The 22832-nt window shown below is 44.9% G+C and overlaps 1 protein-coding gene across 2 annotated transcripts in view; it reads right to left on the reverse strand.

The window, feature by feature from the left end:
* Nucleotides 1–283: 283 nt before the first annotated feature.
* Nucleotides 284–22832, reverse strand: part of LOC146812935 (C-type lectin domain family 2 member D-like) — a 185314-nt gene continuing 162765 nt past the window's right edge. For both annotated transcript variants that reach the window (XM_085619979.1, XM_085619980.1), the window contains exons 4-5: nucleotides 15348–15454; nucleotides 284–3308 (exon numbers count right to left, since the gene is read on the reverse strand). In XM_085619979.1, the coding sequence (XP_085476105.1) occupies nucleotides 3203–3308; nucleotides 15348–15454 (213 nt within the window). In that variant the 3' untranslated portion in view covers nucleotides 284–3202. The remainder of the gene's footprint in view (nucleotides 3309–15347; nucleotides 15455–22832) is intronic.

Genomic DNA, 22832 nt, shown 5'->3' on the forward strand with positions numbered 1-22832 from the left:
GCATTGTTAATATATAGGACACTCACAGTTCTCTTATTTATAAAAGTTGAGTTGAAAAAACATTTTTGGGGTGGAACATAGATTCCTAATTAAACATCGAAAGCTATCAAGTTCGGTCAAAAATTGTTTTTCTGTATTATGGCAATTTAAAAGCCAATAACTTGTCATTGCACTAAAAACGCAAGTCTCCTCACATCCCTCCAGACCCTGCCCCCGTCTGAAGAATGTGTGAAAATGATGAATAATGCACTTAATGTTCTCAGGGAGAAAACAAGAGTCTTCCTCAAGGTGAGACATCTTCTTTTATTAGTCACAACTGTTACAGAACCCCCTCTTCACAAATGCACAACAAACAAAATATATCAAAAGGAGACCATATTCATTTCCTATTTACAACGATTGTCCTTATGTTATATGTTCAGGCCCATATAATGCATTTAATTATTTACAGATAAGTGCAGGACACAGCTGGTTCTCTGGATGGTTTATCGCGGACCTGAATATATTTCAGGTAATTGTGGTTCTTCCAAATATCCTCTCATAACCTCATACTACCAAATGTCCTTTCAGTGATGCAATGAAGTAAAGGGTCTGTAAGCCAAAATCATTTTTCAGAAAAATGCCCTCCCATTCATTGGTTGCCACAGCATAGGCTTTACACAATCCTTTGTAAACCACTCCAAATACCAAGTCTGTAAGATGATTGAGTCTAGAAATCAAAACATAAAATTAATATATACATATATACACATGAATTGTACCACAATTATTACGACTATTTTGAATTTCAGTGCAACTTGTGAGAGATTCACCCAGCACAAAATGTGCTTTTGTGAAACTGATCAACTTGACCATTTCTCAAGTAGCTTGATATGTGCACCACATATTTTCTCTTTTTAGGTTTCGCCTGCACAGCGCTTGTGAAATCTATTGTTATTAACAAACTTAAAAGGGGTTTCCAAGCCGCCCTCCCTCTTTCCTAGCTTTTGATTGGTTCATGTGCTTGCCACTTACGTTTCCTCCATTTCTATTGGCTGTAGCACTTGTCCTGCATTTGCAAATGCTTGTTCCTCATCTTCTCTTATTAGTTTCCCTTGACCAATTAACTACTCTCGAGTCAACAGCTCTGGCCACTGCGCCACATCCTTTCCACTCCATTATTCTGGTTTCTTTTAGTTAACGCTGCATATTGTTTAAAGTCTTAACCCCCACCTCCTCCCTCCCCAGCAACGTGCACTCACCATTCGCAGCAGGAATAATACTAGATTTATAGTGTATGGAGGCTGTTCTATATATCAAAAGAAAATAACAAAACAAGGACGGGTGGAGATTAAGACATCTGGCCAGAACCACAGGATGTTGAGTCGATCCCGGGAATAGAAGCTGGTTCTCCAGGTCCCAAGGCACCTGCTCTGGCCGTTACGCCTCCTCCTCCTCTCCCGAGGGCGTTGGCATTTTCACTGTGTCTCAGAGCGTCCTTGTTTCATTATTGTATTTTATTATATAACAGCTGTCTGGACCCTTACCCCTAAGGGCAGGGCTGGGGGTGCTTCTGCGATGGGGTTTGCTTTAACCTCTAGCTGTGGGTGGTTAATTTACGGTACTGCATTCCCGTGGTGGAGAGTGACTAGGATGCAGGGGCGGCTGCTTGTACAGGGCGTCGGTGCTCCGCCCACCTAGATTTCTATGTTATTTATATGGTAATCCCTAATTGAAATCCCATCCACATAACACCTCCTAATATAAAAAAATTTCCAAGGTTTACGGTTAAGGCCTGCGCCGAGTGCTGTCTCAATGGCCGTCTGACTGCCTCTCGTTCTGACTGACACGAGAGTCAGGCAGCCAAGAACTATCAGGAATGAAACATGCGCATTATTTAAATGTAAGTAGGCAAGGGCGGACCAAGTGCCAGCCCTGACCTGCAATTTCCGGGGTCTCAAGAGACCATCCACTTATGACGCGGAGGAGTCATATTTTCAAGCAGTGTAAGGCATCATACTTCCTGAGCCTACTTGTCAATCACTTTTCAGGCTGAAAGACCCCATTCCAAGCAGTCACAGGGTGGGTGGGGTCTGCAAGTATTACTGAACCCACCCTACCCTGTGACGATTTTCAGCAAGAGTGGGATTAGACCCTGCTGCCTCCTCTCCTGATTCGCAGAAGTATAGCGTGGTGTCACGGAGCAGCCCGAGTATGATCAAGTAAACCAGGGACAGGCCTCGCCTTTTCTAGCCTGTAAGTGGTTATAGAAAGCTAATTTGATCATTTACTGAATGAAAAACTATGATGAGAAGATTTGAAGAAGTGCTCGGGAAAGTGAAATGCTTTTCTAACTGCAAAAGTAGGAAATTCTAGAAACATTTTACAGCTTTAGGTACTCCGAGATTGAGACTTTCCGAATGGTCCATTGACATTCCTTCTCAATAATTTCTCTTCGGCGCTCATGTAAACAAACACCCACGGTATATTTGCATTTATTACAATTAACTAGCAAACAAATTTCACTTGTAATTATTACAAATGTAAAATATGTGGCCTGGGCCTTTTTGTTTTCAAATGCTACACTCGCGCATGAGGCATATACGGGTCACCCGCACACAATCACTACACACCTGAAGTCTCGCCTGCTCTTTAATCCCACCCAGTGAGCACTCGCACTTACAAGTGTTCCCAAAGTCGTGCTCCCTCTATTACAATCAGGGTTGAATTGACTGATTATGTAGACATTTAGTAAAGTTTGCTTGTATCTGGTAACGGTGCTGTTTCACCGCCACTTCCTCGTGAATATGCCCCTCATTTTGCACAACACAACGCCATTTGTTTGACCACATTTTTAGGTTTCGCCTGCACAGCGCTTGCGAAATCCGCGCCCTCCTCCCACACCTTCCTGCTCTCCGGTTTCCTTAACCCCCCGCACCGCACCTCCTCATTCATGTTTTCTTTAATTTATACTGCTCAGCAAGCTAAAACTTAAACAAAAATTATTAATAAACACATAAGCGAAAGCTAATGCATTTACCAAGGCTTGTTTTTTTTAGCCCGCATACCAGAATCAAAGAGCAATAGTTTCTCTAGGAAGATGCATATTTTTTGATGTCAAATCGCGTGACTTTCTTCCCGATAGAAAACTGTATTATATGTTCTCTCAATGCCACGAACGAAAACGGTGTGTGGTCAATGATTTTTGTTGCAGTTCCTCACATTAGGACATTTTAGTGCAGCTCCACCTTCGCGAGCTGTAACATTCGGAGCTTTTGATTTTGCCACGTCCAAGGTAAGCACATTCCGAGTGATCTTCGACCGTGAACCTGGAACAAGAAGAAAACAATTTCAGGGCTTTTCTTCAGTTTACATTAATAACAGAATAAATGTACCCAAAGGCTTCTAAAGCAGAAAAGCCTTCACGTGCCATAACAGGAGCCCATTGTACAAGTTCAGCTGCCTGTGAACGGGAGTCTGGCAGGACAGACACCGGCCAGAAGACATCCAGCCCGCTCCAAGTGGCTTCCTGTGAGTCGGGCCTCAGTCTAGCGATCCTCTGGGCGCATGTGTAACATCGCGCAGCAGGGCGCACGTAGTGGGCACGAACTGGAAAAGGAAGAAGTCATAGCGGTATTCGTTCAACAGAGGAAGTGTGACAAAGTGACACGTGATTCCCTTAAGAGGAAACAACGGTTTGCGAAGGGTCATCCTAGTAAGGGTCACACTCACAACACAGGGACAATGAGCAGCAACAAAGTGAAGCACCTCTAGGCTGTTGACCTTGAAAGATCTAAATCGGAGTTCAGTGAAGATACAGGAGGGCCTTAACGGTGCTGTGCTCAGGAGACCCGCTCACTGTGGGAATGAGGTCACTTTACAAACAGTAAGTAAATAGGTTATGTGACCAGACTTAAAATATGGAAGGAAGTAAACAGTGTGACAGGACTTTGGGGAGGGGGCGAAGGGCAGGGCATTGCTGAGACGCATCCAGCCCTGTGGTCGAAGTGGGCGCGATCGGCAGGGCACGGCGTGCCCCTACTTTTTTAATTCCAAAGATTCCTTTCCCCAACTATTTTATTTTGAAAATGCGTCCCAGGACGCAAGATATCGCCAAGGCCTATAGATAAAGCCTGGCGTTCGAGGACGGGCGGAGCGGCAGAGAAGTAACAGGACTCTTATTCCTGCTCAGTGAAGACAAGGACAGTGGCCACTTCTGCTGCCCCCCTCCCCGCCCCCCAATTCTCTCCTTCCCCCTTTCTTTTTTTTAAATTTTCAATTTTTTAATATGCAGTGAACACAGAATAAAAAACATAGGAAATGAAAAATACAATGCGTAGTAACCACCCCCCCCCCCCTGGAAATTTACAGAGTGCCAGATCATCAAAAGCCTATTATCATAAATCACGTGAGAGCAGAAGTGTCAAAGTCCAAAGTATCCAAATACAATATAAAATGCTTCCCCGAGCAGTTGGGCAGAAAAAATGTCATCAAGTTGGATAAAATCACGTGATAAAATGACCAGTACACCAATACTTCATTAGACTAAGAACACCACAACAGGGATACAAATTGATAGTTATAACAAGAAACATGAGCTAAAGTGACCAGTGCAACAGTACATCGGTAAGAGGAAAAGCACCACAGCAGAGTATATATTAAACAATTTAACAAGGGGGCATCGGATAAAGTGAACAGTGCAATATTACAGCAAAAAGGACAGAGTGACACATTCAAGTAAAAAAGTGTCCTAATTTGGGTAGAGACAATCCTTAACCACTATCCCCATTTGCTTCGGGGTTTGACCGGTTTAACCAACGAGTAAGAGGCACCCAGATGACTAACCCTTTTTTCCTTGCCCGGTGACCCTCTTTAGAATAGGTTGCTTTTTCAAGAGAAAAGATTAAATAAAACCGAGCAAGCCAATGCGCAAACAATGGGGGATCAGGGTCCAGCCAGGCCGTCGCGATGCACAGCCTGTAGGTGGCCATGGCGACGAATATTAAGGCCCCCCCGTTCTGTCTATTGAGCTCTGTATGCCAAGTAAGACAGTGGAGGACGTTAGAAGTACATTTTGGAGTAGCACTTGACCTAGGAAGGATTAAATTTTATGTAGTAACGGACCCAGTTTTACACATGTAGCAGACATGTGAAGTGAGTCAATGCTAAACTCTGCGTAGAGCGGCCAGTGTGTACCTTTCCCAGTCCCCCATTTCGCTATCCTAGAGGGAGTGAAATAAAAAAAAAAAACATGTTTTGTAAAACTTCGCCTGAAGACTAGCAGTCAGCAAATAATTTTGGGCGGTTTTAAGCGCTAAGCTAAAAGCATAGTTAGAAATATTCAGTTTTTGTTGCCACTTGGTTGAAACTATAGACAGATCGTCTGGCATGAAGTTATTGAGAAAATAGTAAATAATACCAATGCATGGGGGTATAGTTCCACAAAGTTAACCAATCAATTCGCAGTTAGCAAAGCCTGAGGGCCCCCCTGTCTTCCGAAGGAAGAAGGACTTAATAACAAGATACTTAAAAGAGTCACTATTGTCTAGATTATAGATAGATTGAAGTTCTTCAAAAGACAAGACCTCCTGAGGTGAACAAAGGTCACCTAGTTTCTTTACACCCTTATCAATCCAGGTTTGTAAGTACGATGGCCTAAAGAAATCAGGTAGGTTGGGATTATTCCTGATAGGCATATAAAAATTCAATCTATCAATACCTAAATTCTTGCGAACGGCAGTGAAAACCTTGTATACTCCTCTGTAATATCCAAATTCCAACTGCCGCCACAAGCAACCCCAGGCGTCATGACCGAGCACAAGTTCAAAAGGTGAGGGTAGACCTACCGCTGGGGTTGGGGAGTCTTGCAGTAATATAGGACATGATTGTAACACAGTAGCCCAATAGTAAATTCTTAAATTGGGTAGCGCCCACCCCCCTCTTTCCCGAGGTAGGGACAAGAACTTGTATGCCCTCCTAGGTTGAGAGAATGCCCACACAAACTGAGAAAATAACCTGTTAAATCTTAAGAGTGTTGCTTTATTGAACTCTAAAGGTATGGCTATAAACAAATATAAAAAAATTTGGGAAAAAAATCTTTTTTAGAACATTGCAGCGACCAACGATGGAGAGATGCAAGTTGTTTAAGCGGCTCAAGACTTTTTGTCTCTAAGACAAGAAGGTCCATATTCTGGCCGACTATGCGGTCGGTATCAGCCAAGATGTTGATGCCCAAGTATTTAGCTTTGGCCACTACTCTTCCATCGTTCCAGGTGACATTTTTGTTGATTATAATTTGAGTTTTCCCTTTATATCCTGATACGGAACCAAAGAAGTGGGCCTCAGCCTCGATTTCAGGAATAGGTTTCTCAGGATCCGGCGTAACCAAAGCCATATTGTTGGCGTAGGCCATGATTTTAGTAACTAGGCCAAATCTACTCACTGCTTGTATAAACAGGTTTCCCTCAAGTTTTTTAATGAGTGGATCGATGTACATAGCAAAGAGAAATGGGGAGCAGGGGCAACCTTGTCGGGTCCCTCGCAAGATTTTTATTTGTTCCGTTAGAGTCCCGTTAATAGCCACCCTCGCCATAGGGGTAAGGTATAGTGCTTGAATGGCCTGGATGGCATTAGGCCCAAAATTCATTTTCTGCATGACGCCCCAGAGAAAATTCCTGGAGACCCGATCAAATGCTTTTTCGGCATCTAGAAGTATTACAGTCATCGGGTCCCCTGAAACCTGTGCAGCGTCAAGCAGAGTGATGACCCTCCGAATATGCTCAGTAGTGCCTTTGGCAGGAATAAACCCATGCTGCCACCTGGACACGAGACCTTCAATTCTGACCGAGAGCCGTGAGGCAAACATTTTAGAGTATACCTTTGAATCACTGTTTATAAGGGCGATAGGGCGATACAAGGCCATTTCTGTTGGGAGATTTATCTTTTTGGGGAAAGACAATAATCTTGGCTATAGACCAGGATTGAGGAGGAGAGGCACCATAAAAGATTTGCGTCACTACAGCACTAAAAATATCTTCGATTTGGGCCTTCTAAAATTCAACTGGGATACAGTCAAGCCCGGCAGCTTTCCCCTCGGGTGGATTGGTCAGGGCCATGGCGATTTCATCCCAGGAGGGAGGAGCCTCAAGTTGCTCCCGCTCGTCTCTACTGAGGGATGACAGCACAATTGGGTCCAAGTAGAGGTTGAACTCCGATTGCCCATTCGGTTGAGCTGCCGCAGTTTCCTCTGAATATAAGCCCTGAAAGAATTTGCGGAAGGCTGTGCAAATTTCTTCCAGATTGCTAGTCATAACCCCTGAGGAGGTCCTAATTTGTTTGATTTCAATAGAGGTGGTCTGTTGTCTCATTCTCATTGCCAACTGATGGCCGATCCTTTCGCTACACTCATATTCTTTTTCTCGTGTAGCAGCCCACTTGGAGGCGGCTTTCTCAGCCAGAATTGAGCAGATCTCAGCCCTGGCAGCCGCCACTGCCAGTTGAGCCGTATCTATCTCCCCCTTCACTTGAATAGCCAAAATAAGGTTTTCTTCTTTTTTTAGCTAATTTTGCATGTAGCTCCATCAACTGTGCCCTCTCCTGCCGGTTTTTCCTCAATGAAAATTGTAAGGTTTCACCCCGAACACAAGCTTTTAGTGTGTCCCAAACTACCATAACGGGAGCTGAGCCTAGGTTGATATCAAGGAAGGACTGTACCCACTGTTTCATACAAGTCTGGTAACCTTCATCTAGCAGGAGTGCTCTCTCAAAACTCCAGAATGAGATTTCCTTGCGGATAATCAGACCCTGAATATTGAAGGTTAAGGGATTATGGTCAGAAAGGATGCGGGGAAGTAAATCAATTTCACTATTATGAATTAAAGAGGAGGAAACCACAAAAAAAATGCCCAAGCGTGCAAAAGACGTGAGGTGCGGAAAAAAATGTGTAGCCTGGCAGAGTTGGGTTTAAATGAGACCAGGCACCCACAAGCCCATGCATATGCTTAAGATTTTTAAGGGCTTGAAACACTTTAGGTTTGCGAGTAGTCAGACGAACTTGAGAATTTGACCCCCAGTTGCAGGGTAAATTTATATTAAAGTCCCCGCATAAGATGACAGGGAGGGGCCAATGTACCAATTCTGCCGAGACACAATCTAGAACGCTAGGGTTATCCAGAACACTCCCATAGAGCAGAGGGTGAAGGAAAAGGTGGGGGTTATACGACATTCTGCAAACACCCATCTTCCTTGGGGATCAGATTTGACTCGGGTAGATTGAGGTAAACAATTAAACCGTGCTAAAATAGCTACACCCCTAGTTCGAGTTCCTTGCGATGTACCCCCAATAACCTTGTATCCCAAAGTGTTTAAAAGATGCAACTGAGAGCCTTCTATGTGTGTCTCTTGAAGGAAAAAATAACAAGCAAAAAAAGGAATACTAAATAGAAAGCAAAAACGGAAAAAAAGGGAGGGGGGAAAAAATCTTTTTTTTTTTACTATCTAGTCAAAGGTTAACTAGAACCATACTAAACCAGGAATAGCATTAGTTTGAAATTTTTCTGGCTTTAAGTCCAGTGAGACACTCTTAAGCCTTAATTTCTGAAGTAAAAACTCGTGAAGCGCCGTTCAGTATGACCTTCAGCTTAGCAGGATTCATGAGAAAGACCTGTGCTCCGAGTTGTTGAAATGGGGCAGTTAACTGGCGGACAGGCCATCTTTGTTCCACAGTTGTATGACAAAAGTCAGGTTTGGCGAAGAAAGATACCCCCTCAACACATTTCTGAGAGTACTGTCGAGCTTGATCGAAAATTAGCTGTCTTGATAAAAAGTTCCTGAAGAAAACCAAGACGGCTTGAGGTCTTGTGGCTTCATTAGAATTGCCAGACTGCTTTTTTTTTTTTTTTTTTTTTTTTTTTTTTTTTTTAAGAGTACAGTGGAAGCAGTGAGCTCGTTGGACTTCGTGTTCCCAACACCACTCGGTGAGTTCGGGAAAGGACCCCCTGAGAAAATTTGATGTAACGCTGAAGATCTTCCCCCTCCACTCCCTCCCGAATCCCAATGAGGCGGAGGTTATTTCGGCGTTGCTTGTTCATATTCTTCCAATTTCCACATGACGTCCGTCTTTTGATCCCCCTGAGAGGAGCATTGGCTTGAGTATTACGACTTCAGATTCAAGACTTTCAGTTCGGCCTTCCACCCTGGTCACTTTTTGACATACGTCAGAGCAGGTTTTGTTAAGTTTTCGAAGACCCCCCTGTAATTTTTTAGCAGCACATTTAGCCTGCTGGCTGTCTACCCTGGCTTCTTCCTGAAATTGCTTAATTGAAGACAGTATAGCAGCCAAAGAAGGTTCTGCAGTCTGATCTTGTAGGGCAGAGGCCATCTTTGCAGGTCCGCCATTGGAGGAAAAAGAGAGGTGAGATCCAGAGTAGTCCCATTTGAGCCGATCTCTCTTATCTATCTTCTTCCCCCTACTTTTCGCCCCTTGATGCTTCTGTTTTTGAACCATGCTTCTCCCTTTAGAGGCATTACTAAAGTTGGATTCAGAGAGGTGGCAGCCACTGGAAGAAGAAGAGCTTAATTCGGCCGGAGAGTTTGAGCCGTCTGAGACAGAGAAGAAGTGCTCTCCAAGGGGTTCTGGAGAGCCAGGATTTTGTGGCTATTGGGCACAAGCACTAGTACCTTTTGCATCCAAGGCATCGGAGGACGAGGGGCCCCAAATAGCATGAACCTGGGGATCCTGGGGGATTGGAAACGAGCTGAGTCAGCGCCGGTCAACAGGTCCATCACTGCAGGAAGAGCAGGGACGTCCGAGTTAAAATTAAAGGTGTCTTCATGAGGCCCTTGGTTTTGGGTTATCAAGCTGGGCTCCAAGCCGAGTAAGCTAGGTAGAAGAGGGGTAGATTGTAGCTCTAGCTGCACATCAGGAAGGTTGGCTGAGCTGGACGGGACTGTTTTTAAATAATTTTCAATCCTGCCATCGACATCGTTTGAGAGTCTTCCCCCATTAGCAGGACCTGCGCTGGTCGCCACCCCATGACAAGAATAACTTGAGGGTTGAGAGGAGCCCCCATCTTTGAGGCCCTTCCCCCCAGAAAGTTTCTTTCTTGTCTAGCAGTTCCTCTCTTATTGAAAACAGGGACTTCAAGAAGCGGTTCTCACTCTCTTTCCTCTCCTTTCTTTTATTTGCTCCTTTGTAAAATGGATCCTAAAAAGAAACACTTTTGCTGAAAATGCCATATTTTTCTGACATTTGAATTCCAAAGTGCAGCATCAGGAATAAAAGGTTAAAAATATGAAAAATAAATAAAGTAAGAGAGTAGCAGCAAAGTGGCCAGATTGATTTTATTCACACCCAAACACATTAGCGCCACATTTACAGAGTTTGCCAGTGAAGCGCTACTTTTGTTTTCTTGTCTTTGATTTCCCCGGGCTTGGAACTAATGCACCAATCCTGGAGTTACTGCAATGTGTGGATTGGAAAACAAAATGAGGCTCTGCCTTCAGGGATGTGGTATTTTTAGGTCTCGCCTGAGCCAACGCACTTGCGCTACTCTGCGAGGCATTAAGTAAGGGCTTTTGAGCTCTGAACAAACGCCCGTGTGTGCTTTTTTTTTCCTGAGCCCGCAATTGGCTTGTGCATGTGCCTTTTTTAAAAACACAAAAGACACACAATTGATGGACGGAATGCAGAACAAATCAAAACATTCGCCCCCAGTCAAGAGATCTGGGTTAAATCCATCATTCTTTGGCTCACCATGCCATCCCAGTTTAAAACTGGCCATATGCAAATCAGTCTTGACCCTGTGCCTCATGGGAACAGTCCAGCCCGAACTGCCAAGCCAGGTCCTCCCTGGACCGGAAACAAGCATCCTAGGACCGGTTTCGGGGTTTCACCCCTCTTCAGCCAGGATAGCTTGATTCCAGTGGCACAGTGAGCCCAGGACCCACGTCTGGGCATACCTGGTGCACTTAGGGCGAGAAAGCAAAAAAGACACAATTGATGGACGGAATGCAGAACAAATCAAAACATTCACCCCCAGTCAAGAGATCTGGGTTAAATCCATCATTCTTTTGCTCACCATGCCACCCTTGTTAAGACCTGGCCATATGCAAATCAGCACGCAATTGGTGCACGGTGGGCGATTGTCCTGCCTTGTTTGTTGGATGGCCTAGGGTCCTCGGGCGCAAGCTTCAACCCCATGTGTCTCCAATTTTCGCGTTGGCGGTAATTGGAAACAGGTGGTGCTCGCTTTTTTTTTTTGTGGTTTTCCTTAAGAATGAACCTCGTGGTAGCTATAAACACTGCCTCAAGCTAAGTTTTAGTCTTTGAGAATGGAGACTACACCGTGAGTCACAGATTTGCCAGGATTTATTTATTTTACTTTGGTGCTCTGCGTTTTTTTTTTTTAGGTTATTTTACTCTGCCAATTTTGTTTTGCTTCGGAATTGGTGAATTCCCAAGGAGCATACATCCCGTCCAGTCTTTAAGGAGCCCATCCCTCTCTTGGTAGGCAGGGTTGCTCTGTGTCCACTTATGCCCCCCTCTTAGTGGCAACAACTTTCAACAGCTTTGCGCGCACTGAAGCGCTTGAGTGGAGAGTCGTGCGCTATACAAGAAAGCCCATGCATGCTGTTGCTGAACAGAGCATTTACCATCCCCCCTCGGACTGCACGGCTTTTGGCAGGTTCTAGCCCAGCCCCTCCCGGTGCAGCTGGGACACCGAGTGTACGGCAACAGAGCTGGACGTCAAGCGCATGAACACATTAGGCTCCAGGACACAGATCACTGTCAGAGAGTCTTTCACACATCACAAGATCAAAGCCAGGACAACAAAGAGCGCCGATGGCCAGTATCTGGAAATCTTCAAACTTCCAGGGAGATCTGCATCTGGAAACCAAAGCGACGTGAGTTTAGAGGATGTGGCGTTGCGGCCACAGATTTAGAACTGGGAAACCTGGTTCGAGCCCCGGTGTCGGCAAAACATCCTGTGAGGCTGGGCAAATCGCGTAATCTTCCCCTGCCTAAAACAAGCACGCGAAGGAGCAGCGCTTATTAAATCACTTTGATTCATTCATTGTTGTTGTTATCATGAGAGGTCTTGAAATCGACTTAAGACATGGACACAATCAATGGTCGAAGTGAATTAAAAACAAGTAACCTGAGATTGGAATGCAGCCTGCCTTCAATCTGGCACACTGCGCGCCAATGCTGATAATTAAAACCTGATGGCACACAGCCGCGCTGATGCTCGCTCCCGACATGCATTCCACATAATATCACTCGCTGTGACTTAGTTACACGCCACATGATTACACTGAACTCAATACAACATAAATACACGCCACATAACACTAACTACCACATAATTACAAGCCACATAATTACACTATACTCAATGCAACTGAAATGCCCTACACATTACCACTAAGTACCACATAATTACAAGCCACATAATTACACAGAAGTCAATACAACATAAATACAGTCCAAATAATACGGCGCAGTACCACATATTTACACGCCACATAATTACACTCTACTCAATGCAACAAATACACTCCACATAAGAACGCTCAATGCCACATATATACACACCATATAATAACAATATACTCAATGCAACATAAATACACTCCACATAATACCACATAATTACACTATTAAATGCAACATAAAAACACTCCACATAACACTGAGCCACATAAATACATGACACATAATTACACTATACTCAATCCAACATGTATGCACTCCACATAATACCACTCAGTGTGCCATAGTTACAAAACACATAATTACACTAAAATAAATGCAAAATTAATACACACCACATACCACTAAGTACCACATAATTACAAGGCACATAATTACACTCTACTTCATGCAACTTAAATGCATTGCACATATTACCACTCAGTACAACATAATTACAAGCCACATAATTACACTCTACTCAGTACAACAAATACACTCCACATAATATTGCGCAGCACCACAAATTTACACACCATATAATTACGCTATACTCTAATGCAACATAAAACCAACTTTTCAACATAATGCACAGCAGCCACAATGCTCTACAACATAGCCAAAAATTCTGCCTAAACACACAAGGCCCCAAAGGCGAGACCTATTGGCTATGCTAATGCTGGTTTATCATATTGCTTACGTTTTGTAAGGATATATAAGCAAAGGACATTGATATCGGGCCCTGTAGTCATGTCCTTAACTTTTCAGGCAAAAGCACTCACTGATTTCTGAATAGGGAGTGTAAAAGTGTTAATGTAACCATGTTGTTCCTGCTTACATTTCACATGGTTTGCTCAATTTTGCAGCCCCTATGAGTGTTTGCTTTTGCAGGATGTTGTTACTTTTTAGGTCTCGGCTAGCGAAGGCTGCGCTTGCGCAGTCTCGCTTGGCGAGATTTAATGTTTTTCAGTAGTGGGGCTTGAACCCGCCCTCTTCTCCATTGGCTGGCTTCCTAAACGGAGGCCAGCCATTGGAGGAGAGGGGCGTCTGTCCATTTAAGCCCCGTCTTTTTCGGATTCGGGGGCGTGTTTTTTAGTTTCTTTCTCTCCTCTGGAATGTAAACATTCCAGCCAATGGGAAGAGGAGAGAAAGAAAAACACGCCCCCGAATCCGAAAATTACGCTGCGTTTCTCCGAGGCATTTCTGCTTGACCTCGGAGAAAGATGGTGGTGTTCATGGCATCATCCCCGTCCACCATGGTACCCCGTACACGGCCCGGCTGGAAGGGTGAAGAGAACGAAGGCGATTTCAGAATTCCCTCAGGGAAGCAATTCCCTCAACGACTGGCAGCTGGGCTCGCTCGCCGCCGCCACATTCTCACCAAAAGTCACTCCCACTTGTAAGAAGCACTTAGCTCCGAACAATGACTGCCGCATATATGTTGGGAACTTGCCACCCGACATTCGCACCAAGGACATAGAGGACATATTCTACAAATATGGCGCTATTCGTGACATCGACCTCAAGATTCGGCGCGGTGGGCTCCCTTTTGCTTTCGTCGAGTTCGAAGACCCGCGGTAAGTACCACGCCTTGTTTGTTTGGATTCAAAAGCGAATCACTAGTGGCCGTTAAAGAGGAATAAAACGTGACCTATATGGAGTACCTTATAATCTTTTGGAGTCATTAGGAGCCAGAGAATATATATTATCCACATCAGTTGCCAGTTGAGTATAGGTAATTTTTGTATGTTTCAGTTCATCATTGCATTGAAATCATTACTGCATATATGACCCGATATATGGCGCCTCCTACTGGTAGGATGGTGGGTGCTATTGTGTACCTAACGCAGGCATGAAATTGGGACGCGGCAAAAAAAACTACGGAGTCCCTCTAAATTACCAAAAACGTTGCTGGGTTCTTATGATCTACAATTGAAAATGTTGAACTGTACGTATTCGCGAGAATGCATAACTCATTAGATTGCGTGGGCGGTACCGTCTTTTACTGCTTCTTGGCCGTGGCGGGCGGGGAGGGGTGGCGTGTGCTATATGGGACGTGTATGGATTCTTATTGGTTCCCGAGGCGCCGTCCGCCCTAAACCACAAGTCTGTGCCACCGCCATCGTGGAACTGAGCTTCCTTTTTAGGTCTCGGCTAGCGAATGTGTATGTGTCTAGATCTAGGTGTGTGTGTGTGGCTGTGTGTGTGTGTGTGGCTGTGTGTGTGTGTGTGTGTGTGTGGCTCTGTGTAAGTAAGTGTGGGTGGCTCTGTGTGTGTGTGGGAGGCTCTATGTGTGTGTGCCTATATGTGTGTGGCTCTGTGTGGGTGGCTTTTTTTGTAGGTGGCTCTATGCGTGGGTGGCTCTGTCTGTGTGTGGGTAACTGTGTGTGGGTAACTGTGTGTGTGTGTGTGTGTGTGTTTGACATTGGTTCAACCTGCTTCTAAGTCACACCAGACAGATTTACACAGAACCCTTTTATTACAGGAGGTGAATCTCAAACGAGGATTTGTAGAGATATGTCTGTGTGCGAGACTGTGGGTGTGCGTGTGCGCTGAATCCATTAAAATTAGGAAAGGAAGCATGTAACTGGCACAGTAAACAATAGCAGTTTATTTCTGAATCATACATTAAAACACATTGTACAAAGTTACAACCCAATACACTTAAAATAATACTATTTTCATGAAGTTTTGAAAGCCAGGATTAGAACTCCTGGCAATGGGTCTGACGATAAGCCGAATTTACACAAACGCACCTGCTGATGGCCCTATCCTCATTGGCCCAGGTCAACAAGGATAGCAGTTTTGGGCTACAGGTTGGTGTGTGATCAGCTTCACAATAGATTAGTGACTGAAGATGTCTGGCAGTGAGTCAAGCAAACTAACCAGGACTTACGTGTTGTTGAATTTGGTGCCGTCGACCCAGATCCACGGCTGGCCAGGATCCCTCCTACTCAAACCAATCCAGCGATCAAGATCTCCTTTGTGATGAAGCAAAAAATCCTTTAAAACAGGACAGAAACAGAGAGGTCTTGAAATAGTCGCATTAGGTCGGAGTACCATACTTCAATTGAATCCGCGCACAAATCAGCAAAGAGCCTCAAAGTGTGGCGTGGGCAATCCAGCGTAGTATGTGGATTTGTACATTTCTTTGACTCATTCAATTGGGAAATTAGATTCACAGACAATATTAGTAAGTTACCATAAATAGCACAAGTGGCCGTATCCATTTATATTCATCCTGCACTGCTATGCAGATACCCACAAAATGCCGCGCTGCACATTCACTATGCACTTGCCATAAGAGCTCTGTGGTGCATTCAAGAATCGGCTATACAGAACCGCCAACAAGGCATTCCCATTTCTGGACAGATGCAGAAGGTGACTTGCAGAAAAGAGGTCATAAATGTGATCTTAGAATTAGGTCTTGTAGTGTTAATTTAACCTTCCTGATTTCTACTTTATAATGTTATCTTGGACCGATTTCCTTTGGAGGAACACAAAAGAAATTGGATTAATTACCTACTGTTTAGCTCTCGAAGAGGGCAAAATCAGTAGGACATATAAAATTAATAGGACTTTGAGTCAGCAAATAGGCTAGTTTTGAACTAACTAAAGCTCTACTTTTACACAAAAAAGTAGGTGGGCTGCTGGACATTTTCTTCGATGTACGAAGAAGAAAGCATACAGATGGAGGTTTTTGCATCCTACAGATACAGTTGGTCTTTTCCCCTGTTATTTTGAGCTTTAAAGGCTTTGCTTTTAACTTCTTCCAATGATACGTCAGTCACCACCGATATCTCCAAGTAAAAAATAATCAACGTCCTCAAAACCTAGCCCTTACCTTCAGTTTGACCCTTCTGTAACAACAAACAAATATGAATATATATTAAACCAAACTAGGCATCACTAAACTGGCTGCCTCTAGTGGAATGTTGTACCTACAAGAATATCTATATAAAACTCAAGATTTTGTGTATGAATGCCCCAAATTAAAAGCCAGAGATGAGACTTAATCATGGATTTCCCTTTCTCCCAATAAAAGACAGAAGTTGTGAAGAAATAAGAAATTGATACTTGGAATCAAGCGAAGCAGTCTCAGAAGAACCAAGAGAAGCTGGTACAGTAAACTACAAGTGAATTATGTGCCATAACCAGTGACACGTAGAATCGTGCGCACAGAAGAAACGCCCAAATTATACATTTAAAAAAAAAAATTGCCACCACCACAAGTTTAGCCAAGCGGCTCTTCTGCACCAAATTAATCATTTAAAATTAGTGATTCAGTGTAACCTACCTCTAAACCAATGAGGTGCCAGACCATCTCTTGCATCACGATGGATGCCACACACATCTCTCAATCTTTAATGATAGCCATGATTGGGAATAGGGCTCTTTGGGGGTGGACAGCATGACCTGCCACCCCCCACCCCACCATTCTCCGGAGTCTTGGGACGGGTGGTAAGGTCCAAGGAAGGCAGAAGAGGGTACTGGTCTCCAGACGGGGAGAGGGCAGAGCTTAGGGAAGTAGGTGAGGTCACTTGGGAAATTTGCCAGCCAATCTGAATTACAGTTCAGAGACACTGGTTGGCAGGGACAGTTTTAGCATATTTTTTCCTAATGGCATAGCGTTTCATGGCGACCGAAACACATAAGAAGGTGGTGGCGGCGCTCTTAATTTGAGGAGGTAGGCAGGGCTGATTTGTTGCAGCCGGAAGTTCTGCAACAGGCATGGATGCAGCACAGAGGTAGGCTACAGAGGCAGTCAGCTGTGGGGTAACAGTGGCGGTTTTGGCCTGTTCACCTCCCAAGATCAAGCAGAAACGAGAATCGGCGTGGGCAGTGAGAGTGGGAGGGCTTGAAAAAGAGAGCACAGGTGGATGGCCCTCCAGAGCAGAAATATTCCAATGTGCGGTGTTAGACCTGGCATCTTTTGGCGTGTTTCCCCTGTCTCTCATGTGTTACACCTAACTTCTTTTGGCCTGATTCCCCTGTCTTTTTGCTTTTGGACCTCCCGGTTTTGACTCTGTTTTTGCTGGTTTAGTGTCTCTGCACACTTTCACACTGCTGTTCAGTGTTAAAGTGCAAGTGCTCCTATTGTGAATTGTATTATGGATTAATATTTCCATGAGTGGCATATTTGATTTACTGGTAGGTCCCTAGTAAAGTGCACTGAGAGTGCCAGGGCCTGTGAATCAAATACTGCTAGTGGTCCTGTGGAACTAATTGTGCCACCCACACGAGCAGCCTTTCAAAGGGTTCTCAGATCTGCAACTGCAGTGTCTGTGCACAGTTTTTACTGCCATGTCGACTTGACAAGCGCACCCACTTGCCACACCCTAACATTCCCTTTTATTACATGCAAGTCACCCCTAAGGTAGGCCCAAGGAACCACTATAGGCAGGGCACAGTGTATTTGAAAGGTAGGACATGTACGGGTGTGTGTGACATGTCTTGATAGTGAAACACAATATATTTTGTTTTTCACTGTTGAAAGACTATCTGTCAGATAGGATAGAATGGGGAAAACTTGGTAAAATGTTACGAGTATATCTTTCCATTGGGACAAGATGAGAAATTGAGATTAGTATGCCTGAACTCAGAATGTAGAAATGCATCTTTTAGTAAAGATTATTTTTATATTCTGTGTTTGAAAACACCACTTTTAGAAAGTAGGTAATTTCTTGCTTAGCTATCCTGTGTGCCTCTACTGGGTTGAAGATTGACTGGTTTTAAAATAACAGGGGCTGGGGATGTGCATTCTCTTCAGACAGCCACTGGGGCGCGGGCAGGTGGGGGGGGTACTGCTGTTCCTGGATGAATCAGGGCTTGGCTGAATAGGCCTGGGCTGCATTTAGAGTAGTGGGAGGAGATTTCCTTGCACCTGAATGGGCCTGGTCTGCCTTGGACAAGGATGTCTCCACCACCTGCTGGGAAGCTGGGCCAGAGAGGACCGAATTGGTTTGGACTAAGCAGAGACTCTCTGCCCAAGAAAACAAAGAGAAATGCAGTATAAATATTGGGCCCCGGACCCCAGAACTTTAGAACTCGCTTGGATCAAGGAACCTGCCAAGAAGAAGAGCTGGAAGAACTGCCAGGATGAGTACTGCCCCTTTGCTGTGTTGTTACTTTGTTGGGTTAGCCTGCATTTGCTGCTTCTGCCTTGGTCAGTGAAAGGACTGGACTGAACTTTCTTCACTTATTGCGGAGTATCTCCAAGGGCTTGAAATAGAGCTTGCCTCCTGTTCACGAAGTCTCAGTGACAGCAAAGGCTTCACTTACCTCTGGGTATCGCCACTGGAACCGTGGGTTCCAGTGGCCACAAGGGGGAAAGCAACAGACACAGCTGCTGACTCAGTGTCCTGAAGGCACTGCAGACTGCACTGCCGTACCTCAACCCTGATCTCACCTACTACAACCGCCGCCACCGAGCCACTGCTTGCACCGCGACTCATTGGCACCGTACTCCGCACAGCCTTGCTTCACTCCGCCACCCTGGGCTCAACCGACTACATCGCTGCCCGCTGATCTAGACACCCGTGACCGCACCGTGGTTTGGGGCACCGCTCGTAAGTCACACGAAGCACAGCGCTGTCCCACACCGCAGTATGTGCCAACCAATGCCAACTCTTATTAACCCACACGGCCGTTGCACTGTGACCTGTCAGTACTGCCACGAGCATCGCCTCATTTCGCACCGCAGCCTCACTGATACCGCTGGACGACTGTCACTAAGCCGCTGCCTGCACCGCAACCTGAGGGCACCGCACTGCTACGTTTCAAATTGCAACAGTGACGATTGCCGCGATCAGCCCGCACCAACGTGAACAGCTGCAACCTAAGGTACTGCTTACAAGTCTGCTGACACTAACGCCGGCCCGCACCGACTGTTTTCAGCACCGCGGTAGCCCCAGATGGAGCGATCGACCTGAAGGAACTGTATTTTAAAGTCATTCTTGCAAAGAGCATATTTTGGATTACTAGAAGTTGGTCTTTAATCGTTTTGGTCTTGTTTGCACAGATAAATATTGGTTATTTTTCTAAATCTGGTGTGTTATCCTTTTGTAGTGTTTCCACTGTTTTACTGTTTATGTGCAAATGCTTTACACACTGCCTCTGAGATAAGTCTGACTGCTCGTGCCAAGCTAACAAAGGGGTGAGCAGGTGTTATTTTAGGTCTGTTTCCCCTTACCCTCACTAGAAGGAAGGGTCCCTATTTGGACAAAGGTGCAAACCATTGGCAAATAGAGACCCCCATTTCTAACATGCGGTCATAGCAGGGAACAAGCAGCAGCAAAGGAGTAGCAAGAAAATTACCCCCCCACCCCACTTTCAACCAAAGCTCTTATGGTACCGAGCAAGCGCAGCAAGTCATTGTGCCCCTTCCTCGTCTCTTCCAGCTAAGCACTTGTCCATTCAATCCAATTCACCCACTGATATCCACCATTTAACCTTTACATTCTGTCATCCATTCAATCTTTCATCCATCATTCAGTCTGTCACCATTCCATCCGTCCATCCACACAGCAGCTGTCATATCCAAACCTATCCATTCATCTTGAAACCTATCCATCATACATATCCATTCATCCATTCTTTCATTTATCCATCCCCCTTTCATCCACTCATTGATCCATCCAATGATCCATCCATCCTTTAGCTCACCCATTCACTCAATCCATCTCCCCTTTCACTCATCCTTCTATCCATCCATTTACTCTTTTACTCATCCATCCATTTTTCACTCATCCATCCACCCTTTCTACACTCCCTTTCACTCACCCATCCACCCTTTCATCCAGCTATCCATCTACCCTCCCTTTCACTCATCCATCTACTCTTTCTCATCCATCCTTACATCCAGCCACCCTTTCACTTTGTCCATCCATCTAACTTTACCATTCTTCCATCCAGGCATCCATCTATTTACCGTTTCACTCATCCATCCTTTTACTCACTCATCCATCTACCCTTTCACTCATCCCACAATTCATCCATCCTTTTGTTTCACCCATCCATCCAACTTTTCCATCCACTCATCCATCTAGCAACCCTTTCCATTAAATCCCCCTTTCACTCATCAATACTTCCATCCGTCTTCACTCCCTTTCACTCATCCATCCTTACTTTCATCTTTCACCTATCAATTCCTACATCCATTCTTTCAGTCATTCATCCATGAATCTATCCATTCACCCTTCCACTCACTCGCCCTCCCACCCTTTCACGTTAATTACGAGCCTTTGTCTGCCAAGCTGCAAACAGAGGCCCATCAAGGACCCCATCCTGCAGTACCTGCCAAAGTGGGGGGTTGACGACACCCCTGAGCGGCAGTGCAACACGGGAGGCCCCCCGCCAGAGAAAATTTGTGATATGGTTGTGTTGCAAAGTCATCCTTGAGCCCTGGGCACTGCCCATTTTTTGCTGACAGGTCTGTCTGACTGTTCCAGGGCTCTGTCTAACCAGGCTCAGGGCCAGTGCTATGCTGAAAAAGACACTTAGAATAAAGTGAAAACACCTACATAAACTAGGGTACAGTATGGGTTCGGGTGCCCCTATGATTGGCAAGACCTCCCCTATAAGGCCCTGGTACATAATAGGGCAGGGGGATTGAAACTACCTGTAAGTCCCTAGTATATAATAAGGCACAGCAGTTTACAGGCGAGCAGCCCTTTCTGCACTTGCATGAGTGCACTGCTGAAGCCAGAGGTCAGTTGAAAGGCAGCCCTGTGATGCAGGACTGCTTTTAAAATGCAAATTGTGCCCAAACTCGAAGTTGGTGTTTGGGGCACTTAAAAATTAATAAACTACAATGTTTGGGCATATTAAGTACCCCTGTGGTCTCTTCTAGGTGTCCCAGGGCTGGTGGGTCAGGAATTTATAAGGAGGATCCTTATAAAATGTTTTTTATATGCCCTGAAAGAAAACAAGTTATTTAACTGTAACTTTAGTTCTCCAGTTTTGGAAACTTTCATAGATTCACATGCTTGAATCATTCCCAGTCATCGAGATGGGAGTCCCCTGTATACAAAAATAGCAATGCAAAGCTATTGCAAACTAGAAACCAGGCCTAGGCCCATTCCACTTTTATAACATATCCACTTCTTTTTGTAAGAGAGACCAAATACAATATACTACTAATCAGATCAGCCTCACCCTCTAGAACCCCTCCTGAGAACCTCAGACCTTCAGATTTTCGTAGCCGTAGTGCCATAGCATAACCATAAAGATGCAGACGGTCGAGCTTTCCCAGGGGAGGGGGTGGGTCATGTGAATCTATGAAAGTTTCCAATACTGGAGAACTAAAGTTACAGGTAAGTAACTTGTTTTCTTACTCCAGTATTGGAACTTTCATAGATTCACATGCTTGAATCAGAGTAGCTAGCAGTCATGAGCACACTTGGTCTTATCGTCTTGAACCACCATACATAATGCACAGAAAACAGATAAGAAAAGGAAAAAACATTTCCTCAATTTAGACTTTTTCAAATATCAAGTCTACATTGAGCCTAATCCTACAGAAAATTCAAAGAAATGGTAAGAAAATAAAAAGGCATCATCAAAGCTTATGTACAAACAATATATCCAGAAACAATACCTTCATCAAAGAATGTGCGAGGATATTAGGAAAGAAAAGGGAAGGAGGGATGAGAGGGAAAGCTCACCGTTAATGAAACAGGTTCCTCAGGACTGCTTGGCCCACTGCAGTATCACTGCGCATTGAAGAATCCAAGCAGTAATTAGGTCTGGGCTAAAATTGCGATAATTTGACATTTTCGCGTTCCGCGGAGAGCGCGAAAATGTCAAAATTTCCGCAATCCGCATTTTACCGGAAATTTTTTGCTTGCTCGCGCTGTAAAATAATACATTCTCGCCTGCGCCCGATCGCCTTACCTGAATCCCCGCGTTCACCGACAAGTTTTCCCGATCCGGTCGCGTTCTCCACGAGATGTTGGATTGTTGGTAGCCATTTGCGCTGTCTCGCAACAGTTAGCGCCCGCAGTAACGTCATTCGTCGTGTGATCAAGTCTTTCTTCTCGCGATCATGCACCGCGAGACAAGTGAAAAGAAGATGGCCGCGCCCACGAGCAACCGCATGGGTAAGTTGGCGAGCCGCGACCACGTAGAAAATACCGCGAACGGGCGGGAAAAAAACTTCCGCATCTACGCGATATTTCCGTGTGTTTGCGGAGATTTTTAATATTTTCGCGATAATTTGCGAAAGTGAATTTTGCAAATTCCGCTCACCCTTAGCAGTAATGTCTGGTAATAGTATGGATGCTCTTCCAGGTAGCTGCTCTGCAGATACCCCGGATAGGTACCCCCGCAAAGAGGGCCGTAGAGGAAGAGACTGCCCTCGTAGAGTGAGCACGCACCTTCC

This window comes from Triturus cristatus, chromosome 7 (genome assembly GCF_964204655.1).
Source record: "Triturus cristatus chromosome 7, aTriCri1.1, whole genome shotgun sequence".
Classification (NCBI taxonomy): domain Eukaryota; kingdom Metazoa; phylum Chordata; class Amphibia; order Caudata; family Salamandridae; genus Triturus; species Triturus cristatus.